The sequence below is a fragment of the Lepisosteus oculatus genome, chromosome 3, assembly GCF_040954835.1.
Source record: "Lepisosteus oculatus isolate fLepOcu1 chromosome 3, fLepOcu1.hap2, whole genome shotgun sequence".
NCBI lineage: Eukaryota > Metazoa > Chordata > Actinopteri > Semionotiformes > Lepisosteidae > Lepisosteus > Lepisosteus oculatus.
Window position 1 is genome coordinate 6,649,485 of NC_090698.1, and position 13,225 is coordinate 6,662,709.

Genomic DNA, 13,225 nt, shown 5'->3' on the forward strand with positions numbered 1-13,225 from the left:
CGCTGCAGGATTGGTTGGGAAGAGTTGTCCCAGTTGCGTGCAGATTTACGGATTGTTGTTATCCCACATATGCGTACACGCACTCACACACACACGCACACGCCGGGAAACTTCGCTCTCCATCCCCAGTCCTGCGCCTCTCTCTCCCTCTCGCTCACTGATGGAGTCAGAGCACTAACATGAGCATCGCCGGGATACACAGGGGATTCCTCAAGAAATACGGTAGGAAAGGCTCAGCTTCTTCTGCCTTCCTGTAGAAATGCTTTGACATTTCAGAATTGGGGGTCTGAGGGGAGAATCCATGCCGTCAGATGTGCTAGTGTGTGATTAGTGCAAAGTGTGCTGCTGACCACACAGGCTGGTTATCCTGTGTGCTGGGTGTTCAATGTATATAGGGGTTGTAGTCTTGTCACAACAGGGGCTACAGTCCCAGGACAGCAGAACAGTTTTATGTCATCCTGTGACCTCTGGACTGCAGTGTTATAATATGATACAGGCCAGACTGACCAGTGATCTCTGGACTGTAGGGTTACAATATGACACAGACTGGACCAGTGATCTCTGGACTGTAGGGTTACAATATGACATAGACTGGACCAGTGATCTCTGGACTGTAGGGCTACAATAGGACACAGACTGGACCAGTGATCTCTGGACTGTAGGGTTACAATATGACACAGACTGGACCAGTGATCTCTGGACTGTAGGGTTACAGTATGACACAGACTGGACCAGTGACCTCTGGACTGTAGGGCTACAATAGGACACAGACTGGACCAGTGATCTCTGGACTGTAGGGTTACAGTATGACACAGACTGGACCAGTGATCTCTTGTCTGTAGGGCTACAATAGGACACAGACTGGACCAGTGATCTCTGGACTGTAGGGTTACAATATGACAGACTGGACCATTGATCTCTGGACTGTAGGGTTACAGTATGACACAGACTGGACCAGTGATCTCTGTACTGTAGGGTTACAATATGACACAGACTGGACCAGTGATCTCTGGACTGTAGGGTTACAGTATGACACAGACTGGACCAGTGATCTCTGGACTGTAGGGTTACAGTATGACACAGACTGGACCAGTGATCTCTGGACTGTAGGGCTACAATATGACACAGACTGGACCAGTGATCTCTGGACTGTAGGGTTACAGTATGACACAGACTGGACCAGTGATCTCTAGACTATAGGGCTACAATAGGACACAGACTGGACCAGTGATCTCTGGACTGTAGGGTTACAATAGGACACAGACTGGACCAGTGATCTCTGGACTGTAGGGCTACAATATGACACAGACTGGACCAGTGATCTCTAGACTATAGGGCTACAATAGGACACAGACTGGACCAGTGATCTCTGGACTGTAGGGTTACAGTATGACACAGACTGGACCAGTGATCTCTGGACTGTAGGGCTACAATAGGACACAGACTGGACCAGTGATCTCTGGACTGTAGGGTTACAATATGACACAGACTGGACCAGTGATCTCTGGACTGTAGGGTTACAGTATGACACAGACTGGACCAGTGATCTCTGGACTGTAGGGTTACAATATGACACAGACTGGACCAGTGATCTCTGGACTGTAGGGTTACAGTATGACACAGACTGGACCAGTGATCTCTGGACTGTAGGGTTACAGTATGACACAGACTGGACCAGTGATCTCTGGACTGTAGGGTTACAATAGGACACAGACTGGACCAGTGATCTCTGGACTATAGTGTTACAATATGACACAGACTGGACCAGTGATCTCTGGACTGTAGGGTTACAATAGGACACAGACTGGACCAGTGATCTCTGGACTGTAGGGTTACAATAGGACACAGACTGGACCAGTGATCTCTGGACTATAGTGTTACAATATGACACAGACTGGACCAGTGATCTCTGGACTGTAGGGCTACAATAGGACACAGACTGGACTTAAAGCAGTGCTGTATGTCCATTGATACACAGTAAGCCTCCAGCTTATGCTCCAAGTAAGGATCTTTACTATTTGACCAATTCTGTACTCTGCAGCACCAAAATAACCACTGTATTATGAAGCCCTTTTTAAAAATGTACTTGTCCCAGACTGTGCCGCAGCTAATATTCATTTGGTTCATTCTAATGTTGTACAGGGAATAATAATAATAATAATAATAATGGAATTATTCAGTATATTCAGGATGTCTGCAACAGATCATTAAAATTAGCGAAGACAAGGCCGTTCCAAATTCCAGCTGCCACAACATGTCCTTAACAGAACCCTGGGTCCCATCAGGCTCCCACGCTGATGAGCAATTTCTGCCAGGCCAGGCCAGTTCAGTCATGTGCCGCAGCAAATGGGTATTGTGCTGTGCTGTGCTGACCCACAGTAAGCAGGTGGAGTATTGTAAATGGGTGCTGTGCTGTAATGCTCTCTGTTGTAGTGTAATAGGTTATTATATTTATATAAATTTAAATCAGTGCTAAAAGAAAACCTTCTTCACACCAGATATTGTGAGTGGTTCTTATTACCAACTTTGAAACAATATTCTGTACTGGACATGCAGGGAGAGATCAAGATCATATTGTTTTAAAAGACAGACATTCAATACTAAAATTATTAAAATTATAAAATGGTGCCTTATGGGAAAAACAGAAGTTTGTCTTTATGGTGTTTTCCATTAATTAAAACTGAAACCTTGTTGAAGGTCCACCTACAATGAAGGCTGTAGGGATGTTTATGAAGTAGTCCTTTTCATGAAGAAATCTCCTTTTAAATTGTATTTCTTTTAAAAAAGCATTTGTTCTACATCATTGTTAATAGTAACATTATTAATTTGTAGCCTGGTCTCATCAGATCTCAGAAGCTGAATAAGGTTGAGCCTGGTCAGTGCTGGAATGCAAGACTTCTAAGGAAATCAAGATTGCTGGTTAATGGTGTTAGTGGACCAGTAGGGGGTGCTCTTCCCCCAGGAGCAGAATTTCCAAATTAAAACCTCCCTGTGATGACAGTGCTCACTGCTGTAAGAGGCAATATTTTTTCTGTGGTACTTTTAGAAGAGGTCTTGATTATTTGGTCATTAAAGATCTTGTGACACTGCTTGAAAGACTAGAGGTGTTAACCCCAGTGTTCCAGCTAAAGTCATCTTCAGGCTTGTACAGTCTGCCCACCATAAAGAAGTCTTGCTGAAAAGTGATGAAACTATGATTTCTCCTCCTGATCGGCTGTGTAGTGGAGCTGCTGGTGCAGGAAATCTGCCCTGCGTCACCCATGTAGTGTACGGAATGGATCTTCTCTATGGAAAGCACTTTGGGATCCTATGGGATGAGGAGCATTATAGAAACACAAGGGATCATTATTGTTATTATAGTACTCAACTGAGATGCTTCCTGAAACTGAGAGTATGTAGGGCTTGGTCAGTGTTGTTTTGTACTCCATACATTTACATTCTATCTGAGTGAGCCCTCTGTTCTCTGTTGATTGGGTGAACCTTACACCTCCATTCTATAACCATGAGATTTCCAGGTTTTGAGACGCTGAGATTCTGAAGTGTTCTGTATTGAAAGGGGGAGTTAATGCTCATATGAAACAAAGGGGTGGGTATTCTGTCCAGAGAAGAGCCTGGGCATGAGCCTCATGCAATCCCACATCCTATCATAATGCTAGACATGTGCTAAACTTTGGTGACTTTGGTCTTTTCTGAGTGTAGTAAGCAAGCTTCATCACAAGGGGGTTTAGCAGAGACAGAGACAAAATCAGGTTAAGCCTCACTTTTTCCATCCCATGACTCTCTTCTATTATCTAAGTGCTAGAATGAATTCTGGGAAGGCAGCAATGCGATGGCGTTGGTTGCTCGTATGCAGTGCCTCTTGGGAATTTTTTCTTCTCTTACTGTACATCAGTATAGATGATGATTGTGTTTATTGTCGGACTCATTCCAGAACCCTTTCACTGGTTTTTGACTGCTTGTTCTGGGATATTTCTGCCCGTGTAACCCTGTGCAAAAATGTCCTGAATTAGACATGCCCTCTGCCAGGCCCTTCTCTTCTTTGGCCTCCCGATCTTCACAAGCTCCTGCCTGGGCCCTAACCCTCAAGTGATCCAATCTCTTAAAGCTAACCCTAACCTTCACCCCCAGACCAACCATCACCGTAACCCTGACCTTAGTCCCAACCCCAATGCAATCTGTGTATTAGTAACCTGCCCGCCTCTTTTCTCCCTCTTCTCCCTTTCTTCCTCCTCTGTCCCTCTCTTTCTGCACCTTCTTGGACTCCTTCTTGCTCTCCCTCTCCTTGCTTCTCCCCTTTTCTTTCCCACTTCTCCTTCTCTTTCTCCACACGCCCAACTCCTAGGTGGGTTCCTGTTCAAGCAGTGGAAGGAGCGGTTTCTTTTCCTCACAGTAGATGGCAGCCTGCTGGTCTGCCGGGATGAGGATTCTCCTCCTGACCTGGTGGTGGCGCTGCATGGGGGTTGTGAGGCCATCGTGGAGGGCAAAGAGATCCTGGACCTGCCCCGGTTGCCAGCTGGGGGCCAGAGAGACTGCTGTCTGGCGCTCCTCCTGCCAGAAGACAAGTATCTCCTGCTGCTGGCTGCCAGTCCGCAGGAATGCAGGTCTGCACATGCAATTAAGGGATTCGTGCCTAATTAAGTCATTTATACAGATTTATACAGCACCATTTAATCAGGAACCAGCATCACGACACTAAACAGAAGTTCACAAGTTATTATTGTAACCATGGAAAGAACCTCCTTCAGACCATCATGCTTGTTGGGTTGCTAGTAGTTCAGTTTGTCAAGAATCCTATAAGGGTTTCTTCAAAGATCCCAGGGAGCCAGATTCAGTCCGAATGACTGACTGAGGCTCAGGAAAAATGCATCAGTAGTGTAGCTGAGGAATGCATATCAGGGTGGAAACAGAATGACATAGTCATAGTAAAGCAGGACACAAGCCTGAGGTGGTCCTGGGAGGTCCCTGAACAGAACAGCAAAACTGTTTTATGGGCTTGGTGAAACAAGTGGCAAACATACAGCAGAACTCTAAAGGCTGTCTTAAAGAAAGAATACCTGTCCTCACAATCGCACAATACACACAGCAGAGACAATTGCACATATACACATGAACTGTACACATATGTGGACAAAACAGGCACAACTGTACTACTGCAAGCACACACCAGAAACAACTCCACACAGCTGCACACACACCACACCAGTATTGCCAGGGTTACCTGAAGGATGACCTCGTGCTTGTCTCCCCACAGCCAGTGGTTGAACATCCTGCGCAAGGTGAAGGAGGTGAGTTCCCACATTACACCTCAGCCCTCCCAGGCCCACTTTTTCCCTCCTCGGGACAGCACATCAGTCCAACTATTTGTGAATTAAAGCACTCACTCTTTAGTTACATCAATTATATGACTGGTTTATCGGTATATTGTTAGGAGAGCTATTTCAGTAGACATGTTTGTGAATGAAAGTACTGTATTAACTTATTTATAAGCTCTATTGATTTATCCATAATCCCCATTTTGAATATCTAAGTAGGTGGCTAGATCACTATAATCCCCTTTTATTCCCCTTTTATTGTTGAGATGCTGTGCTAGAGTGACATTCTGCATGGTTGTCACTATATTATTGTGACAGAGTTTGCATTACAGTGACATTGTGACAGTGCCTTCATTATTGTGACCATTATTTTTATAACCAAATTCTTGTGACGTATTGTGACACTGCATTATTACGACACCGATATTGTAAGAGCATCTACATAATTGTGACACTGTAATATTGTAACATTATATTGCCATAACAAGATATTGTAACAGTTTGTTTTCGTCACCAATACATACACACTGTCACACCTGACTGTACTGTAGACACTGCTAAACCCACAGCTGTCCCTCTCCTCTCACACTCCCCCTGAATTCACCAGCACACACAAACCATCACACCTGACTGGACTGTAGACACTGCTAGACTCACAGCAGTCTCTCTCCTCTCACACTCATCCTGAATTCACCAACACACACACCGTCACCTGACTGGACTATAGACACTGCTAGACTCACAGCAGTCTCTCTCCTCTCACACTCATCCTGAATTCACCAACACACACACCGTCACCTGACTGGACTATAGACACTGCTAGACTCACAGCTGTCCCTCTCCTCTCACACTCCCCCTGAATTCACCAGCACACACACACTGACACACCCGACTGTACTGTAGACACTGCTAGAGCCACTGCTGTCCCTCTCCTCTGACACTCACCCTGAATTCACCAGCACACACACTGTCACACCTGACTGTACTGTAGACACTGCTAGAGCCACTGCTGTCCCTCTCCTCTGACACTCACCCTGAATTCACCAGCACACACAAACCATCACACCTGACTGGACTGTAGACACTGCTAGACTCACAGCTGTCCCTCTCCTCTCACACTCTGCATTATTGTGAGCCAATAAGAACAGTCACAAATGAGAGAAGGCCATTTGTGCCTGTCTAGCTCTTTTGGCAGTTAGTGGCCAATGGATTCATGAATCTCATCCAGTCATGTCTTGAAAGAAGCCAGAGAATTGGTTTCAACAACATGCCTGGGTAGCTCGTCCCACACTCCTACTGTACATCCCTTTGGGAAAAGAAGTGCCTCCCGTTATCAGTTTTAAATACACTTGTAATAGTTTCCCCCTGTGTTCCCTGGTCCGTGTTTCACTGTTCTTTCTAAAGATGTCCCCTGGGTTGACTTTGCATACTGTAATAATTATAAATATAATTGTTATATTATTCAATAAGAATCTTATATTTTTCAATATATTCACTGTCTGATATTTGAACACCTATAGTGGCATCTGTGTGTAGTATTGTCTGCCCCTCTAACCTCCCCCCCGTCCCCTGCTACGATCCTGTCCCCGACAGTGTTAGCCTGAGGTGGAGTGGTGTCGGTGTTGTTCGTGTTGTGCGCGTTGAGAGGGGACCTGCACTAAGCCTGACTGTGTTACTCTGCCACTCAGAGCACGTCCTCCCCCCGTTCTCCTCTGTACTCCTGCAAGCGCCACATGACTTCACCCCCGCAGCTGAGCGACAGGGGAGCCCTCGGCCAGGCCGCCTCCCAGAAGGAGCAGGGTAAGGCTCGCTGACACGCCCCCGCTCCACACGGCCCCCTGCAAGGGTCTCGGACCGCTTTGCTCTTTCTGTCTCACTGTCTAGTTCTTTCTGTCTAACAGGCAGGGCCTTGCATGTTTATGGTGTCCTTTCTTTGGATCAGTGTTTCCAAATTGAACAAGGTACATTGGAACAACAACAAGATATGTTAGGAACAAAGCAAGATGTTACACAGGGTTGTGGTGTCTCAAGAGCACGAGGCTGCAATGAGTTCTAGGAATGCAATTTATTTAGCTCTTGCCATTTCACAGTTGTGAAGGGCACTTGTTTCTGTTTCAATGGTCAAGGTTATCTATGGCATGCTGAGCTCTAATAATGGTGATATAGCTGTCTGTGGAAGCTAACTTTGACTTCATATATGCAAAAAGTGGAATGAGATCAATTCTCATAATTCATATCTGTCTTTCTGTCCATCTGTCTATGGACAGTATTTCTTCTTTTTATGAAACTTTCATTAGTTCCTTTTTTGGTTTGTCCCCCCCTTTATCTGTCCACCACCTCCCTTCCTCTCTCCCTCTCTCCCTCCTCCCTCTCCCTCCTAGGCTCTGTCTCTCCTCGTGCTGTGAGTGGAGGGACCTCTCCCCGCTCCGCCAGGTGTCTGCGTCACGGCTCAGGCGTCGAGTCCCGGCGCGCCGTGCGAGCGGTCTGCCTCCTCATGGGGGGGGCAGCTGCTTCCTCTGCACTGGGGTACCTGGGATCCTGTAACCCCCCCGCCACCACGGCCGCAGGCCATACCCCTGAAATCCAGCCACCTGCTGAATTGAGGGAGCTGGGGTACCACCCTGCCGTACTCTCACCCGACCCTGAGGCATCACACTTCACCACCTTTGAGTTTGAGGGCGACCAGGACTTTGATGCCTTCGACTGTGGGGGGTTTGCATTCTAAAGGTGCTCGATGTGTTCACTTGCAAGTAAGGGTCCATTTGTCATTGAAAAACCATGTATTCTGACAGGCTATTCTAAGTAAATTAAGATAGTCTGAATACAGTAACTGACTATTTTGGATAGCTGTATTCTAAACTGGTACTGCATATTGTGTTAAAATTATTTGAATGCCTCGGGCACTATCCAGAATAACAATATTATGATGATGTAATGCCTGGTGCAGTTCTCGTAGCTGGGGTATAACTGAAAAAACCCTGTATTTTTTTACATTTTGTCAGTCCACATTGTACAAGCTTAACTTTAAAATCATTGGAATGGCCAAATGCAGCTTGGAATTGACAAATGCAAAGGCAAAGCCTTAAAATATTGGACAGAGAATGACTTTGTTCTCCCTGGACATGATTGTCCTGCTGATAATTTAAAAAAAAAGGAAAGACAGGGTTGTTAGTGACCAAATGGATTACCTTTTTTTTTGGGGTGTTGCTATGGTTTCTATGTACCTGTATGGAATGTTTCTGTGAGTTCTGGGAGTGATTGCTGTGCAAGTTACTCACTGCTGAACTCCAATAAAGCCCTCAACAGCTCTTAAAAAGCAAATGACATGTTAAGGCTGAATACATCTTGAACAGCTGTTATTACATTCCTGTATTCCTGTGATCAAATGTATTCAAAATTTCAACCAGGTAGATTTCTAATACTTTGTTGTTCAGAATATATTCTGCAAAGAAAACATAGTGACACTGTACACAACCATTCCCTAGATATCTCCAACACTCATTTGAAAATGGGATATTATTATTATTAACCCTTTCTCCATTTCAATGTGTTTCTGTCACATTCTGTCAGGGAATGTGGGAGTCTGTATCTGTTTTATTTAATTTGCTGTCCATTCTGATACTCGACATACTGTTTTTTGTACCGGTTCATTTTGATATTCTGTCCTTTCGACACTCTTTTACTATCTACCCCCTCTAATTTCTCCCTCTAGCCCTTTGTACTGTCCTCGCATCTCCCCTTCCTCCCTGTATTCCCCTCTCATCTTCTCTCTCCAGCTCTTGAAATTAAACCCCTGCATACATTTATTCTCTCCTCTCCTCCCCCTTATCTCCCTCATTCGCTCACACCTCAGCTTCTCCCCCATCTCTCTCAGTGCTTCTGTATCTTTATCTCTCTCATTGTGCTCTGTACACACAGGAATAAAGACATCAGGCACAGTGTCTCAGTGTCTGCAGAGTCATCTCTGTGCCATCGCTTGAATCAATACATCTTGTCTGGCTGCTGTGGGAAAGTCAATGTGTGACAAGTGATGGCAGTGCAGTATGGATTGGAGTCTGGGGTGTCACTGTGAACTGTCATGGTGCATTTTTGAAGATGTTGATCAACGAGTCGAGTGTCAGTGTGTCTGTTGGCCAATGAGCTGTGTGTCAGTGTCTGTGTTGTTGTTGGGTCATTAGCTATGTGTCTGTGTGTGCTGGTCAGTCAGCCCTGTGTCAGTGTGTGTGCTGGTCAGTCAGCTGTGTGTCAGTGTGTTTGCTGGTCAGTCAGTTGTGTGTCTGTGTGTGCTGGTCAGTCAGCCCTGTGTCAGTGTGTGTGCTGGTCAGTCTGTTGTGTGTCAGTGTGTGTGCTGGTCAGTCTGCTGTGTGTCAGTGTGTGTGCTGGTCAGTCAGCCCTGTGTCAGTGTGTGTGCTGGTCAGTCAGCTGTATGTCTGTGTGCTGGTCAGTCTGCTGTGTGTTGGTGTGTATGCTGGTCTGTCAGATGTGTGTCTGTGTGTGCTGGTCAGTCAGCTGTGTGTCAGTGTGTGTGCTGGTCAGTCAGCTGTGTGTCAGTGTGTTTGCTGGTCAGTCAGTTGTGTGTCTGTGTGTGCTGGTCAGTCAGCCCTGTGTCAGTGTGTGTGCTGGTCAGTCTGTTGTGTGTCAGTGTGTGTGCTGGTCAGTCTGCTGTGTGTCAGTGTGTGTGCTGGTCAGTCAGCCCTGTGTCAGTGTGTGTGCTGGTCAGTCAGCTGTATGTCTGTGTGCTGGTCAGTCTGCTGTGTGTTGGTGTGTATGCTGGTCTGTCAGATGTGTGTCTGTGTGTGCTGGTCAGTCTGCTGTGTGTTGGTGTGTATGCTGGTCTGTCAGATGTGTGTCTGTGTGTGCTGGTCAGTCTGCTGTGTGTTGGTGTGTGTGCTGGTCAGTCAGCTGTGTGTCAGTGTGTGTGCTGGTCAGTCAGCTGTGTGTCAGTGTGTGTGCTGGTTTGTCAGTTTGTGTTAGCGTGCATGCAGCTGGGCTGTTAAATCCAGATGTTGCTGTGCTGTAATCCCGAGAGATTATCACTGCAACAGCAGTTTGGCAGCAGACTTAACTCCTCACTCACCAAACATACTGTATTATACAAAACAGCTACAGCTACAGTATATCTGAATTATTTGTATAGTCACACCGTTATATATCAATATTAAAAAAGTGTGTAGCCAGGGCTACTTTTTTATTTTATGGTGTGTTCCATTGGAGAGCCCTCACAGCTCTTTCATTCCTAGTGATGGGGTGATAATTAACCATGATGCCATCTTTACCATGTTCAAAACAGTAGAGAAAAAATATAACCTCTCGGTACATACTGTAGATACTAATCCACATTTTGGTAAGGATAGACATTCATATATCAGAGGTATATTTAGAGATATACTGCTACTATAAAATCATGTACATGCAAAATAGAGACACTTATGTACAAGTATCACAGAACAATAGTGTACCTTATAAACACATACTGGTATGCAGTATTGAGGTGTATTCCACAAGCACACACACTCACATTGTCTTACATAACCAAATGAACAGGATCAGGACTGTAATGTCTGATAAGTTACATGCTGGCACAGTGGTCATGTTAAGTGTCATGTTCCAATAGCTTGATCCGTTCAGCTTTTACACACACACATACACACGAGGTGCTAAATAACAGTTCGGCAGCTGTGGCAGGATAGCGCAAGAAAGGGACGTAATTACAGCTGGCCTGCCACTAGAGGGCGCATAGCCTCTAATCTTTCTGAAGTGCTGCAGTGGGAATGAATTATGTCATTTATAGTTAATAACATCACATCACTTTATTAACCCATTACAATTTCTTGCATTAGGAATTTGTCTTTTCGCATGACCCAGCTTGCTCTCCATGAGACACACAGACAGGATGAGAGCATGGGGTCAGAGCGCAGGGTCAGCCATTGCACAGCGGCCCTGGAGCAGCTGGGGTTAAGGGCCTTGCTCAGGGGCCCAACGGAGTAGGATTCCTCTGCCGGCTGCGGGATTTGAACCTGCAACCTTCCAGCCACAGGCGCAGATCCTTAGCCACAGAGCCACCACTCCGCCCCAGTTGGTGAAGGGCTTAGAGTTCACATCCTCACATGGGAGCAGTTAAGCATGGTTTGGAATCTGAGTGCCGATCTTGCTTGTACAGATGGAAAAGAACTAGAATCAAGCCGGCTGGAGTTCTCTCAGCCGTTGTGCTGCTGCGCTTGCAGACCCTGGAGACAGCCCTGCTTGACGGCCTGGTCTGTCGCCGCAGCTTGCAGCCGGCACTGGAGTTGCATGTCACTGAAGACCGAGGGAAAGGTCCTGCTCATCACATCGGGCTGATGAGACTGGGCGATGTTCCTGCTCTAAATGAGGTCTGATGGTCTAAAACCTAAAAGTGGGTATTTGGACAAATCCCTTCTTCTGGCAGGGTGACTCAGGCATTCTGCTTGCATAAAACACAGCTGACAGCTGTGGAACGGTCTTGGAGGCACTCCTACCTCCTAATTTAAAACACTTGTATTCCAACCACTGTCTCTGTATGCCCCCCTTACTGTACAGATGAAAGTTTTCGAAAGGGAGGAGGCAAGTCAACACGTGATCTCATCCAGCTGTTTCTTGAAAGACAACAGGCTATTGGTATAAACGTAGCATAAAGAAGTGATTCCTGTTTTCAGTTTGAAATGCTCTTTCCTCTACTTTGCGTTTCATTCAGAAGAAATCCTGTGGGGTTGATTTGAGGATTCTGACTGCTTGAATCAGGGACCCCAGTGGTCTTCTGTCCTAGAAGAAAGTTCAGTTCCTTCAGCCTCTCACTAGGAGACTGCCTTAAGCTCCAGTTGCTCTTCCCTGAACCGATTCCAGACTTGTGGTGACTAAGAATGAACACTATTCTAAAGGAGACGTTACCAGTGCATTATACAGTTATAGCATCTCTTCACTTATATTCACACTTAACTATACTCTAGCCTGTAGTACACATCTTCTAGACAAACATGGCAAACGTACACAAACATACCCAGGCAAAAGTGCATTTTTTTACTTAGCCTATCATCCATCACACAAGGACCATTTCACAAGTGTTCTTGCTTGTGGTCTTGCCCTTTGGGCAGGACCCGTGTTATTACAGTCTGCACATAGCAGAATCTGCCATGCATCCTCCTGCTCAGCTCAGGCACCCTTCTCTAGTTTTTCAGGCGAACACTGGGGTGATGCCAGTACTTGCCTTCCCCACAGGGACCGGGCAGTGGTACAAGATTCCCTGGAACAACCCCTTCATCCAGAGAGCCAAGCCCTCCAGCCAGCCTCCTCTGGGGACTCAGGCCAAGGGCTGCTTTTTCTGCCTGTGCGTCTGGCATCGTCAAGATGGACGCTCACAGGCTGCAGAAGGGGCACAGTTTGCGACTGGACCTCCTCCAGCTGCTCCTGCAGGCTGCCAGCCGTGAGGGTCAGCTGCTGGGCTTCAGCCTCATGGGCCTGGCAGCTAGGGCACCTGCAGAGCCACAGCGTCCTGGCCACACAAACTCGGTTGCTGTTTCAGTCAGATTTCTGAAGCTGGCCCCAGTCCTGTACTCACCCCAGGAGGCTCTCCTCTGAGAATAGGGGAAACCTGTCCCACGCTCTGTGTCTACTGAGGCTCGTTTCAGCTCATAAAACTCCAAGCACTTAACCCCTAAAAAGTCCCCTTCTATACATTCCCATTATCCCAGTTTAGTTTGGTTTATTGTCATCTGCACAAGTGCTACGAACTGTTTACTTCCATGTATGTTCCAATACAAAAAACATTAAAGGAATCACCAAAAACATAAACACAGAACATCAGCAGCAACACCCATGTGAAAATGTGCCTTCCAATCATTTATTCAATAACAGAATAAGGGATAATTTGTTCATTAATAATTCAAGCAGCGACTGAA

The 13,225-nt window shown here is 46.1% G+C and overlaps 1 protein-coding gene across 1 annotated transcript; it reads left to right on the forward strand.

The window, feature by feature from the left end:
- LOC138237818 (uncharacterized) lies at positions 1-9,247 on the forward strand. The gene is made up of 5 exons (XM_069187669.1): positions 1-222; positions 4,343-4,601; positions 5,252-5,285; positions 7,001-7,112; positions 7,694-9,247. Exons 1-5 carry the CDS (start codon positions 180-182, stop codon positions 8,035-8,037), a joined length of 792 nt encoding a protein of 263 aa, XP_069043770.1. The 5' UTR covers positions 1-179; the 3' UTR covers positions 8,038-9,247.
- The last annotated feature ends 3,978 nt before the right edge of the window (positions 9,248-13,225 follow it).

Coding starts and splice junctions, on each gene's coding strand:
- LOC138237818 (XM_069187669.1), top strand. CDS start 180: ATGAGCATCGCCGGGATACACAGGGGATTCCTCAAGAAATACG. Junction 223..4,342: donor GGGATTCCTCAAGAAATACG/GTAGGAAAGGCT, acceptor CCCAACTCCTAG/GTGGGTTCCTGTTCAAGCAG. Junction 4,602..5,251: donor GCCAGTCCGCAGGAATGCAG/GTCTGCACATGC, acceptor GTCTCCCCACAG/CCAGTGGTTGAACATCCTGC.